We start from the raw sequence: 15,061 nt of genomic DNA on the forward strand, positions 1-15,061 counted from the left end.
TTCTAACGGCTGTTTAATCCATATTTTTGCATCAAATCATTTTGTGAACTGAACAGAGATTACCTGAGTGTGAGTTTATATGAGACACTTGCTTTGTAAACTTAGAAGGCCTTTCCCCTGAATTTAATAAAATCTGCAACAAAATGGCCTCCTGATAAGATTAGTATTTGATGAAGTTAAATACAAAGCAATCTATGAATCAATATTGTCAATAATCTATCTTCCTCCTCCATTAATTCAGAACGGTTGTTATCATTCAGGATGAACTGCCAGGCACATGAAAATTGGATTTTACCAAGTATGACTAAACATTATTTGGCTGAAAACTCCAAAACAGTGCAATAAAAGTCTTAAACACAACTCTGATACCCGTATCAAATACATCACCATCAAATAACACAACTATGATACCGGTATCAAATACATCACCATCAAATAACACAACTATGATACCGGTATCAAATACATCACCATCAAATAACACAACTCTGATACCCGTATCAAATACATCACCATCAAATAACACAACTATGATACCCGTATCAAATACATCACCATCAAATAACACAACTATGATACCCGTATCAAATACATCACCATCAAATAACACAACTATGATACCCGTATCAAATACATCACCATCAAATAACACAACTATGATACCCGTATCAAATACATCACCATCAAATAACACAACTATGATACCCGTATCAAATACATCACCATCAAATAACACAACTCTGATACCCGTATCAAATACATCACCATCAAATAACACAACTCTGATACCCGTATCAAATACATCACCATCAAATAACACAACTCTGATACCCGTATCAAATACATCACCATCAAATAACACAACTCTGATACCCGTATCAAATACATCACCATCAAATAACACAACTCTGATACCCGTATCAAATACATCACCATCAAATAACACAACTATGATACCCGTATCAAATACATCACCATCAAATAACACAACTCTGATACCCGTATCAAATACATCACCATCAAATAACACAACTCTGATACCCGTATCAAATACATCACCATCAAATAACACAACTCTGATACCCGTATCAAATACATCACCATCAAATAACACAACTCTGATACCCGTATCAAATACATCACCATCAAATAACACAACTCTGATACCCGTATCAAATACATCACCATCAAATAACACAACTCTGATACCCGTATCAAATACATCACCATCAAATAACACAACTCTGATACCCGTATCAAATACATCACCATCAAATAACCATTTCCTGTTTGTTTCATTCTAAGCCACCATATAACATGCCCCGTCCTGGCAGTCTAGTTCCAGTGTGTGAACAGACCGAGTCCAGCTCTTGCAACAAATCTGAAGCTCCGTTCACCCTAACATGAACATATCCCCTAATATCATACAGATATTACAAACACTAGACTAACATTTAGTTCGGACAAATTAGTTGACACCTATCATTATTATGGACATAGTTACCTTACATTTTGTTTTTTACATTACTTTTTCTTGGTTAAAATCTCCCATATTTTAAAATAATGTTACTTAGAGCAAGTTAAAAATTTTGTTAAATAAATTAAAAATGAAAAAAAACCAGGAACTGTTAAATTTACCTTCAAACCTAACACAATTTTTTCATGAAAAAAATAGAATTCAATAATGTTAAATAAACATGAAGCTTCTTTGCAAAGATTTACAAACGTGAGATAATTCCCTTGTGTGTGCTCCCTCCAGTCATTGTCACAGCATACGTTCCATCAGTACAGTCATTGTCACAGCATACGTTCCTTCAGTACAGTCATTGTGACAGCATACGTTCCATCAGTACAGTCATTGTCACAGCATACGTTCCATCAGTACAGTCATTGTCACAGCATACATTCCATCAGTACAGTCATTGTCACAGCATACGTTCCATCAGTACAGTCATTGTCACAGCATACGTTCCATCAGTACAGTCATTGTCACAGCATACGTTCCATCAGTACAGTCATTGTCACAGCATACGTTCCATCAGTACAGTCATTGTCACAGCATACGTTCCTTCAGTACAGTCATTGTCACAGCATACATTCCATCAGTACAGTCATTGTCACAGCATACGTTCCATCAGTACAGTCATTGTCACAGCATACGTTCCTTCAGTACAGTCATTGTCACAGCATTCGTTCCATCAGTACAGTCATTGTCACAGCATACGTTCCATCAGTACAGTCATTGTCACAGCATACGTTCCATCAGTACAGTCATTGTCACAGCATACGTTCCATCAGTACAGTCACTGTCACAGCATACGTTCCTTCAGTACAGTCATTGTCACAGCATTCGTTCCATCAGTAGTCATTGTCACAGCATACGTTCCATCAGTACAGTCATTGTCACAGCATACGTTCCATCAGTACAGTCATTGTCACAGCATACGTTCCATCAGTACAGTCATTGTCACAGCATAAGTTCCTTCAGTACAGTCATTGTCACAGCATTCGTTCCATCAGTACAGTCATTGTCACAGCATACGTTCCATCAGTACAGTCATTGTCACAGCATACGTTCCATCAGTACAGTCATTGTCACAGCATACGTTCCATCAGTACAGTCATTGTCACAGCATAAGTTCCTTCAGTACAGTCATTGTCACAGCATACGTTCCATCAGTACAGTCATTGTCACAGCATACGTTCCATCAGTACAGTCATTGTCACAGCATACGTTCCATCAGTAAACACTCCGGCCCCTTGACATCTACATACGGTGATGAAACATGAACAGTCACAAACACAACATACCTGTCTATCAAGAAGCAGGTCCATCTACCACATTCAACACCAGAACTCAACCCAAGGACACGGCCAAGATTACCACATGCAGAAAACGAGGAATACAGGCAGGTAATCCAGTTTCAGACTCACCAAAAATCTATAAGTCTTTGGTTTGTGTGTGAACACAAGCATCCCAGGTAAGCTGGGTTTAACTGGCGGTAAACAACTGGCTAGCAGGATGCTGGTGCTTGTTGTTATTGGTGGACTTCCAGACTCGCAGATAGTGTGGGATTAAGATGGAGAACTGGTATTTCGAAATTGAAACTTGAGGTGGCTAGCACCTGTGAAATATCAAGCAGCTCTCGTTGCTCATCAGATTTCTAATCTCATAAACATCAGATCTATGAGTGGGAGGTTTACGTCTTTTTTTCAGACTCAGTCAGTTCAGGAAGGTATTCTAATGCATGACAATATGATGCCATTATTGATTTTTTAAAAGATTTTGAAAAACAGAAAAATAGAAAAAAAAAATATTAACAAAAGACAATAGCAGACTTTATGTGGCATTGGATGACCAGAGTGAGTGAGTGAGGGGCTGAGTTTACCACATTGTTAACAGTTTACCAGTAGTATCTAGGGGACAACTAGTCTTCACATATTGCACCCATGCAGAGCATTGACTAGAGGACTATAAGCCCCACCACCACCCATTATAAGGTGGAGGGGGGACAAGACAAAATGCTACATTGTATACATATGTGGACTGGTCACTAATTATGAGGTGAGTGGGTAGTACTTTTTGCTTGTCCCCCATATATATATATATTTACTTGTCCCCCATATATATATATATATATATATATATATATATATATATATGTGTGTGTGTGTTGTGTTGTGTTGTGTTGTGTTGTGTTGTGTTGTGTTATGTTTTGGACAATAATCATAATAAACTCATGTGTTCCATGCACAGTTAAGATATAAGGATATAAGAATTCACATAACATACTAGTATAACATTTGGGATAAGAAAATGGTTGCATGTCGTGTGTAAAGGGGCAGTTTGAGACTTCTGAAGCTTGATACCAGAAACACGCATCCATGAAATATTAATTGGACTGGAGAAGAATCACATTAAGTCTCCCGGGGAAACAATTAACACAAAGCCAACAGTAACGATTTTTGTCAGTGATTCATAGAAACAAAAGCACAAAGGGAAATCACTGGTAATCACCTTGTGGCACTCAAGGCCGGGATATAGTATGGAGGGTTGTAGTGAAACGAAGGCTTTATTGTGATTCCTATACCTACTGCCACTCTTGCCCCTAGTATTGTAGTCTTTGATAGACATTTGGCAGTTGGAAGAACATCAATACATGCATGACACAACTTCTTTTGTAATGTTGTTTCAGAGCTACTTCTTGCCCCTTCATCAGGTGGATGCTGAGTTAGGATATTTCTACTGTTAGTTATAGTGTCTTTAGTTGCCGGATACGCTGTCATATTAGGTTAGCAGAAAATCTGTATCCGGCAACTGAAGACAACTTTACAAATTTATTATGCTGAAAGTTTACACTATCTGGTCTCTTTATCCCACACATCAAGTCAAAATAAACACTTGACACCTACAACCAGTGTGTGTGTGTGAGAGAGAGAGAGAGAGAGAGAGAGTGTGTGTGTGTGTGTGTGTGTGTGCGTGCGTGCGTGCGTGCGTGCGTGCGTGCGTGCGTGCATGTGGCTGCTTGTACTAGTCCAGACTGATGCCGATCTAAAGTGCTAGCTCACTGAGATACCATGCCGCAGTTTAACATGAATACCCCACTCAGACATAGTATACTCCAAGCCGACCAGTCCTTGTTTTAGCCCCTTAATGCCAAGCGCCAGACAGGGTAACAACAAGTACCATCTTTTAACGTCTTTTTATTTATATAAACAGCCTTTAATATGCATCTAATATTAATTATTCACTGGTCAAATATCATAGTTTTCTTCACATGCTATTCCATGACGTGAATCAAACCTACAACCTCGCATATCATGTTTAGTATTGCAAACCCACTGTTTTCCCACTGAGCCACCGGGGCAGGTGATGAAACATCTTCCCGAGGCAAGTGAGTTAACTGACTATAAAAGTCCAGTTTCCACCCTTGCCGAACTAGGCTAGTATTATGGAGTTACGTTTTGGCTGGACTAACGAGTCCATGCATAGTCTAATCAAAATCGCGCAACGAAATTGAAATCCGGTTCGTAAACCGTCGTGCAGATATCGGTCGATTGCAGGATTTGCAAAGCATGTGCACCGCCAACTCATTGTGAGCAGATATTTTCCAAATTTTTTCATGTTTTTAATCAAGGTACTCACGTGATTTGATGCATTTCGCGATGTAAGACTTGTTTTATGACAATATAGATCTTGATTATCGATCAGATCGTCCTGACCGGGCGCCACCCTTTTGTGTGAAGCAAACGCATGGTGATGAAAGGGTTTCAATGTTACATGTCATGACTTCAGTTGTCTGCATGCTCCACATGGTCCTTTCTTGACCACTGGTATAGAATTCAGTTTATACTGTGACTGTCATATTGTTTCACTATAAGGTATGTCAAAGTTTTCTTATTCTTTTTGCTATTTATTGTATTTAGATGGTTCATTAGTTAGTTCTGATACTCCTCCTAACTTCTAATCAGCACTCAGGCTTTTCCTCCTTGCTCAAGTTTTTACATTTTCAACCAAAACCTGCTTCCTCTTAAAACCTAAAACCGAGCTGTGGTAAGAATGTGGTTTAGCTTCTTTGAGTGGGGATGAGTTGAGGTATTCAAGATATTCCTCATGTATTGGATAGATGTAGACGTAAGAGTAGAAAGAATCAATCTACCATCACTATGTTGAAGATGCTCAATTCTGATTGGTCAGTAAAAAGTATCAAACTTAGATTAACATACCTCAAATTGAAGGCACTGCATGCAGCAATGTGTTTATCAGCTCATATACACATCTTTCATGATCCAACCAGAGGTAAAATAATCAGCGTTTAGTTAAACTATCTTTTTATCAAAAATCCAATTAGCAGATATCTGGAAATGGAGCAGCATAAAAAACAGGTGTATAAATCAGTCAGTCAGAGTCTATTCCTCTTTCATTATACAGTTTCAGATTAAATCAAGATATATCAAACATATGTTAACATAAATCACAAGTTTATCCCCGATGTAAGTTAGGTTAGACTGCACTGATAAGGCCTGACCCCAGTGTCAGCTATGGAGGAGTACACGTGCCCCATCTGAAGCAAGGAATGCCATCATCTGTACAGGTAACACACCTGTTGACAACCATCACAGAAGGGCGTAAATAAATTCAGTTCTCACTATGTCTGCTACATGGTTTGAATTCCCCCCCCCCACACACCCCACACACCCCTCCTGTATATTCCTAAAGTCATCTGATATCTCAATACTCCCCTACCCTGTCTTTTCCTAAAGTCAATCGATATCTCAATACTCCCCCAACACTGTCTTTTCCTAAAGTCATCTGATATCTCAATACTCCCCTACCCTGTCTTTTCCTAAAGTCATCTGATATCTCAATACTCCCCCAACACTGTCTTTTCCTAAAGTCATCTGATATCTCAATACTCCCCCAACACTGTCTTTTCCTAAAGTCATCTGATATCTCAATACTCTCCCAACACTGTCTTTTCCTAAAGTCATCTGATATTTCAATACTCCCCCAACACTGTCTTTTCCTAAAGTCATCTGATATCTCAATACTCCCCCAACACTGTCTATTCCTAAAGTCATCTGATATCTCAATACTCCCCTACCCTGTCTTTTCCTAAAGTCATCTGATATTTCAATACTCCCCCAACACTGTCTTTTCCTAAAGTCATCTGATATCTCAATACTCCCCCAACACTGTCTTTTCCTAAAGTCATCTGATATCTCAATACTCCCCCAACACTGTCTTTTCCTAAAGTCATCTGATATCTCAATACTCCCCCAACACTGTCTTTTCCTAAAGTCATCTGATATCTCAATACTCCCCCATCATTGTCTTTTCCTAAAGTCATCTGATATCTCAATACTCCCCCAACACTGTCTTTTCCTAAAGTCATCTGATATCTCAATACTCCCCCAACACTGTCTTTTCCTAAAGTCATCTGATATCTCAATACTCCCCCAACACTGTCTTTTCCTAAAGTCATCTGATATCTCAATACTCCCCCAACACTGTCTTTTCCAAAAGTCATCTGATATCTCAATACTCCCCCAACACTGTCTTTTCCAAAAGTCATCTGATATTTCAATACTCCCCCAACACTGTCTTTTCCTAAAGTCATCTGATATCTCAATACTCCCCCATCATTGTCTATTCCTAAAGTCATCTGATATCTCAATACTCCCCAACACTGTCTTTTCCTAAAGTCATCTGATATCTCAATACTCCCCCATCATTGTCTTTTCCTAAAGTCATCTGATATCTCAATACTCCCCCAACACTGTCTTTTCCTAAAGTCATCTGATATCTCAATACTCCCCCAACACTGTCTTTTCCTAAAGTCATCTGATATCTCAATACTCCCCCAACACTGTCTATTCCTAAAGTCATCTGATATCTCAATACTCCCCAACACTGTCTTTTCCTAAAGTCATCTGATATCTCAATACTCCCCCAACACTGTCTTTTCCTAAAGTCATCTGATATCTCAATACTCCCCCAACACTGTCTATTCCTAAAGTCATCTGATATCTCAATACTCCCCCAACACTGTCTTTTCCTAAAGTCATCTGATATCTCAATACTCCCCCAACACTGTCTATTCCTAAAGTCATCTGATATCTCAATACTCCCCCAACACTGTCTTTTCCTAAAGTCATCTGATATCTCAATACTCCCCCAACACTGTCTTTTCCTAAAGTCATCTGATATTTCAATACTCCCCCATCATTGTCTATTCCTAAAGTCATCTGATATCTCAATACTCCCCCATCATTGTCTATTCCTAAAGTCATCTGATATCTCAATACTCCCCCAACACTGTCTTTTCCTAAAGTCATCTGATATCTCAATACTCCCCCAACACTGTCTATTCCTAAAGTCATCTGATATCTCAATACTCCCCCAACACTGTCTATTCCTAAAGTCATCTGATATCTCAATACTCCCCCAACACTGTCTTTTCCTAAAGTCATCTGATATCTCAATACTCCCCCAACACTGTCTTTTCCTAAAGTCATCTGATATCTCAATACTCCCCCAACACTGTCTATTCCTAAAGTCATCTGATATCTCAATACTCCCCCAACACTGTCTTTTCCAAAAGTCATCTGATATCTCAATACTCCCCCAACACTGTCTATTCCTAAAGTCATCTGATATCTCAATACTCCCCCAACACTGTCTTTTCCTAAAGTCATCTGATATCTCAATACTCCCCCAACACTGTCTTTTCCAAAAGTCATCTGATATCTCAATACTCCCCAACACTGTCTATTCCTAAAGTCATCTGATATCTCAATACTCCCCAACACTGTCTATTCCTAAAGTCATCCCAATATCTCAATACTCCCCAACACTGTCTATTCCTAAAGTCATCCCAATATCTCAATACTCCCCAACACTGTCTTTTCCTAAAGTCATCTGATATCTCAATACTCCCCCAACACTGTCTATTCCTAAAGTCATCTGATATCTCAATACTCCCCCAACACTGTCTATTCCTAAAGTCATCCCAATATCTCTATTTCCCCTGAGACTCCCTTCCACTGTGAGAAGCAGGTAGTTCTCAATCAACACAGTTTGGGAGTACTTACCTGTCTCAGAACCAGCAGCAGTGCTTGAGAATGGTTCATCCCTGAACATTGACTGAATGGTGAATGTTTTCTGATCAGCAGCTATTGATAAACCACAGCCATGCTTGGTGTAAAAGGTAATGGCAGAGCCACATGCAACATGTAATTACAGGACCTTTCAGCGAGACGGTTTGTTAGATCTTTCAACACAAAAAGAGTCATGACTTATTTTGGGAGTTTGTAGAAACTGAAGCTGGAGAGAGTAGTACATTTAACAGATTTAATAGGATGATTCTGTTCTGTGGTGATGACACAACAGGAGACGCCCTGAAACCTACTTCTTGCTAAACTTGCTTGTAACATTGCATGTCTTGCTTAACAAGGCATTGATCACATTAATCATGTCGCCACGCAACTGCAGCAAAACAAGCAAATAGGTCAAGTTAACATTTGCCTGTACTTCAAGGAACCAAATCTGTAGCCGCTCATCAAGAAAACACAGTGCAACATATATGTGAGAGAGGATGATAACATCTCACACATTGTTGTACACCCCTTATAGACATAGTAACACATCTCACATATTGTTGTACACCCCTTATACACATAGTGACACATCTCACACATTGTTGTACACCCCTTATACACATAGTAACACATCTCACACATTGTTGTACACCCTTATACACATAGTAACACATATCACACATTGTTGTACACCCCTTACACACATAGTAACACATCTCACACATTGTTGTACACCCCTTACACACATAGTGACACATCTCACAGATTGTTGTACACCCTTATAACATAGTAACACATCTCACACATTGTTGTACACCCTTATACACATAGTAACACATCTCACAGATTGTTGTACACCCTTATAACATAGTAACACATATCACACATTGTTGTACACCCCTTATACACATAGTGACACATCTCACAGATTGTTGTACACCCCTTATACACATAGTAACACATCTCACACATTGTTGTACACCCTTATACACATAGTAACACATCTCACACATTGTTGTACACCCTTATACACATAGTAACACATATCACACATTGTTGTACACCCTTATACACATAGTGACACATCTCACAAATTGTTGTACACCCTTATACACATAGTGACACATCTCACACATTGTTGTACACACTTATACACATATCACACATTGTTGTACACCCTTATACACATAGTGACACATCTCACACATTGTTGTACACACTTATACATGTGTGTACTCACCAAGGCAGAGCAACAGGCCTTCACTAGTTCATGTAGTTCACTTATGTTACAGAGATGTAATGAAAATATGCTGATTGATTTTACACATTGACTCAGATTTGCATGACTGAACACATAACAACTGACTCAGGTGCTGCTCACTCCAGGCCGTCTGAGCCTCCAAGGTTACACACAAACAGCTGGCTAATTACCAGCAGTATCTGACAAACTCAACCCTCAGTTTCATAAATGTAATTCCAAACAATTAAATTAAATGATTATATATGATAATTATAATTTATAGATATTTATAACTGTGCTGTATTTTTAACTCACTTTGTACTGTATTTTACCAACTGAAGAAACTGTAACCTACATTTACAGGGTGAACCAAGTTGTCTTGTTTAACAATCATCTGTGAATGAGGATCAGAGGAATTACTCAGCCAGACGTTCATTATCATGTTGGAAATGAAAATACACTTCAAGATTCGCGGTAAGTGAGTTAGTTTAACACCACTCTTAGCAATAGTCCAGTAATATCATGCAGGGCACACCACAAAGGGGCTTCACACATTGTGGGGAATCAAACCCAGGTCTTCGGGGTGACGAGAGAACGCTTTAACCACTATGATACCCCACTTCAAAATTAAAACTTTCAAGTGATTAGTTTGAATAGAATAATTTGAAGAGTAATATTTTTCACAGAGGAACAGATCGTGATGCCATAGTTTTCTGCCCGAGTTTAACCTGCACCTACCTGTAAGTGCAGCAGGAGTGTGCATGATGGCACAATGCCCTTTCATAATGCAGCCTGATGATCTTAATAACATAAAGTCTTCTACAGTTTGTGACACAACACCAGTCTTATATAAAATAACCCTGAGAACACCTATATCTTGTAGTGTTTGTGACACACTGCCCTTTCATAGTGTTACGTGATGTATTCAATGACACACTGCCTTTTCATAGTGTTACGTGATGTATTTCAATGACTCCCTGCCCTTTCATAGTGTTACGTGATGTATTCAATGACACACTGCCCTTTTAATAGTGTTACGTGATGTATTCAATGACACACTACCCTTTCATAGTGTTACGTGATGTATTTCAATGACACACTACCCTTTCATAGTGTTACGTGATGTATTCAATGACTCACTGCCCTTTCATAGTGTTACGTGATGTATTTCAATGACACACTGCCCTTTCATAGTGTTACGTGATGTATTCAATGACACACTGCCCTTTCATAGTGTTACGTGATGTATTTCAATGACACACTGCCCTTTCATAGTGTTACGTGATGTATTTCAATGACACACTGCCCTTTCATAGTGTTACGTGATGTATTCAATGACACACTGCCTTTCCATAGTGTTACGTGATGTATTCAATGACACACTGCCCTTTCATAGTGTTTTGTGGTGTATTTCAATGACACACTGCCTTTTCATAGTGTTACGTGATGTATTCAATGACACACTGCCTTTTTCTATCATAATACTGTTGAATGTATTTCAATGACACACTGCCCTTTCATATCATAATACTGTTGAATGTATTCAATGACACACTGCCCTTTCATAGTGTTACGTGATGTATTCAATGACACACTGCCCTTTCATAGTGTTACGTGATGTATTCAATGACACACTGCCTTTTCATAGTGTTACGTGATGTATTTCAATGACACACTGCCCTTTCATAGTGTTACGTGATGTATTCAATGACACACTGCCCTTTCATAGTGTTACGTGATGTGACACACTGCCTTTTCATAGTGTTATGTGATGTATTCAATGACACACTGCCCTTTCATAGTGTTACGTGATGTATTTCAATGACTCACTGCCCTTTCATAGTGTTACGTGATGTATTCAATGACACACTGCACTTTCATAGTGTTACGTGATGTATTCAATGACACACTGCCCTTTCTTAGTGTTACGTGATGTATTCAATGACACACTGCCCTTTCAGTGTTACGTGATGTATTTCAATGACACACTGCCTTTTCATAGTGTTACGTGATGTATTCAATGACACACTACCCTTTCATAGTGTTACGTGATGTATTCAATGACACACTGCCCTTTCATAGTGTTACGTGATGTATTCAATGACACACTGCCCTTTCATAGTGTTACGTGATGTATTTCAATGACACACTGCCCTTTCATAGTGTTACGTGATGTATTCAATGACACACTGCCTTTCCATAGTGTTACGTGATGTATTCAATGACACACTGCCTTTTCATAGTGTTACGTGATGTATTTCAATGGCACACTGCCCTTTCATAGTGTTACGTGATGTATTCAATGACACACTGCACTTTCATAGTGTTACGTGATGTATTTCAATGACACACTGCCCTTTCATAGTGTTACGTGATGTGACACACTGCCCTTTCATAGTGTTATGTGATGTGACACACTGCCCTTTCATATCATAATACTGTTGAATGTATTTCAATGACACACTGCCCTTTCATATCATAATACTGTTGAATGTATTTCAATGACACACTGACCTTTCATATCATAATACTGTTGAATGTATTTCAATGACACACTGCCCTTTCATAGCATAACACTGTTGAATGTATTTCAATGACACACTGCCCTTTCATAGCATAACACTGTTGAATGTATTTCAATGACACACTGCCGTTTCATAGCATAACACTGTTGAGTTCAGATCCCTCAGTAATCGCTGACCAGTTGAGTCCCTGCACGTACATCCCTCTGACCAGCACAGGTCTCGCAGATAACAGATCCTCACACCTCAAGTAGCTTCAAAGTATGTCAGAGTATTTCAACACGATCACGTTTCAACCTGACAACTGTTCCAGCACATATGAAAACATATTTTTGAAATCCTGAAATAAACACTTTCTCCTCTTTCCTACAAATGTCCTACTAATAAGTACTAACCAGAGCACCTTAGATTCCACAGATGGTTATTTTCGACTTATTTACATCACATTTTTTTTCAAACAGTTTCATGGACAGTTTCAAAATATCTATTAGTGCCTGAATGAAGATTTACTGTGGTATCCATGGCAACAAAGGATTCTGGATTCGCAAAGCAGAGAAAGAATAAACATAGTAATGAAAACAGGAACCATTTGTATCTTAGAGGCTCAAATGAATTATTACATTCAGTAATCAACATGCCTGCTTATGTTACAGGAGTGTGGGTGCATCCCTCATGGCTTTCTAACTTGGTGGCTCCAGCAACAGAATAGATGTTCTGAGACTAGACTTCCGCTGCTGCTGCTGCTGCTGCTGCTACAGCAAGCAACCTCCTCAACTGACTAATACTTTGTAGTTCTTGTGTACAGTGTCTGTTAACCAGGTGACTACGCTCGGGCAAACTACCAGTCCTAGGAAGTTTGATTTAAGTTGTCAAATTAATTATGTACATGTATATCAATCTAACAGTACACAATTTCCATAATTACACACGGCAGTAATATTAATTTGATTTAATTATTCACCATATGTAGAGATTGATTAATTCTTGTACTGATTTAAGCTGATGAATCTATTCTTAGCTGACAACCATTGTGGGTTTCCCTACAAATATTGAATAACCAAACAATTGACTTTAAACCATTGAGTAGTTCTGCTGCAGATGTTTAAAATGGACAATATTTCGAGAAATCGCTGATGACAATGTTTGGGGACGTCCCATGCAAGCTTTCAAGGGCTACTCTCGTCATGTCCTGTTCAACCTAAACCCACACAATTCAGACACACAACATGTTATGTACCATGTAATGGCTACTACAGATTACACCTCAAAGTAGATGGGCTGCTGACACTTGTATTAACCTGCATCACCTTCCACTGATGGACCTCAGGCAGCTGACAGCTAGACAAACATTTAGTCCCAGAAATAAAATTATCTTATTTATTGATACAATCTACAAAATACAAAATATTAAACAAATGAAGCCAAGACAATGTTTAATTTCAAGCTGAGGTAATCTAGACTTGCATAAACTTGTTTTGGAGGAGTTTATATTCTATTCTCTTGGGTCTGGGAGACAAGCTACTTGGCAGCCTGCTGATGGTGGAGCACCAAGCTGTCATGTCTGATGACAGCTGGACATTCAACTTGCAGAGGCGACTGACTGGGATTGGCTGGTCAGACTCGCTGACTTGGTTGATGCATGTCATTGATCCCAATTGCGTTGATCGATGCTCATGATAGCAATCACTGGATTGTCTGGTCCAGACTCGATTATTTACAGACCACCGTCATATAGCTGGAATATTGCTGAGTGTGTCGTTAAACAACAAACTAACCAACCAACCAACCATTCAACTCGCCCTGTCTCACCCATCCCCATAACACAGCACCCACCCAACCACTGATTGTGATGGAAACATGGAGTTTATATAGAACACTTTACATTGTATAAGATGGTATATATTAGTAGCGGCAGACATAATAAAAATAAATACTTTATGTTTTATATATTTCTTAGACCGGCTGCTTTTCAGTAGGGGCAGCAGGCCCAATATATGAAACATAAAAAATGTGTTGGGTTGGGTAATAGAGGATCCGGTGCCCGGGTAGTAAATTTTGACTTGTGCCAGCCCACGTTAACAAAATATTGTTTTGGAAACACATAATAAAATAAAAGATATATGGTTTTAAAGATTTTGCTTTTTAACACTTTCATGGTTTTAGAGTTCAAGGAAGTTATTTGAAGCATTTTGAAGCAAGTACCACAGAATACACTGCTCTGATGAGTGCAGTATGGCAGGACAATTAAAATGTTTTTTGTGAGCATGTTACAAGGAAAACAAAAGATGGAGTATTGGACCAGCACTAAAGCGATCCAGACTTTCCTTCCTCCCTCTGCTTGTCCTGTCTAAATGGTATCTCATCCCGATCTACACATCTCACCTGGACACAGACTCGGATACACAGCAGGGATACACGCTGATAAGGGGCAACTGTGTACAGACTTGTGTACAGACTTGAACAAGTGTTAAAGTGGGCATCCCGTGAATCAGGAATATACGTTAAAAGTTTGATCAGTTGATCAACTGACTGAAGCTCAAACACATTGCCCCCTCCACATGTTTGTTCTAGTGCACAGTATAAAGCAGGCGCTTGTCTTGAGAGAGATGTTAATGTACTTTCATTTTGTACATATAACAAACACGAAAATTATCATAATGTTATTCAATCACGATAAACATCGTAGGTGTTTATCATA

The 15,061-nt window shown here is 38.9% G+C and overlaps 1 protein-coding gene across 4 annotated transcripts in view; it reads right to left on the reverse strand.

Annotated features, from left to right (window-relative positions):
- The window catches only part of LOC139478621 (solute carrier family 4 member 11-like), a 62,924-nt gene that overhangs the window by 47,378 nt on the left and 485 nt on the right, over window positions 1-15,061 (reverse strand). Inside the window, exon 1 of one of the 4 annotated variants that reach the window (XM_071261176.1) lies at window positions 8,596-8,679. The exons of 1 other annotated variant lie outside the window; for it this stretch is intronic. In XM_071261176.1, coding sequence (XP_071117277.1) covers window positions 8,596-8,644 — 49 coding nt within the window. In that variant the 5' untranslated portion in view covers window positions 8,645-8,679. Of the gene's footprint in view, window positions 1-2,811; window positions 2,895-8,595; window positions 8,680-15,061 lie in introns of those variants that run through there. 2 more of the 4 variants (XM_071261175.1, XM_071261174.1) reach the window with 2 other exon arrangements.

Source organism: Haliotis cracherodii, unplaced genomic scaffold, assembly GCF_022045235.1.
Source record: "Haliotis cracherodii isolate W230 unplaced genomic scaffold, xgHalCrac1.p SCAF_4, whole genome shotgun sequence".
Taxonomy (NCBI): domain Eukaryota; kingdom Metazoa; phylum Mollusca; class Gastropoda; order Lepetellida; family Haliotidae; genus Haliotis; species Haliotis cracherodii.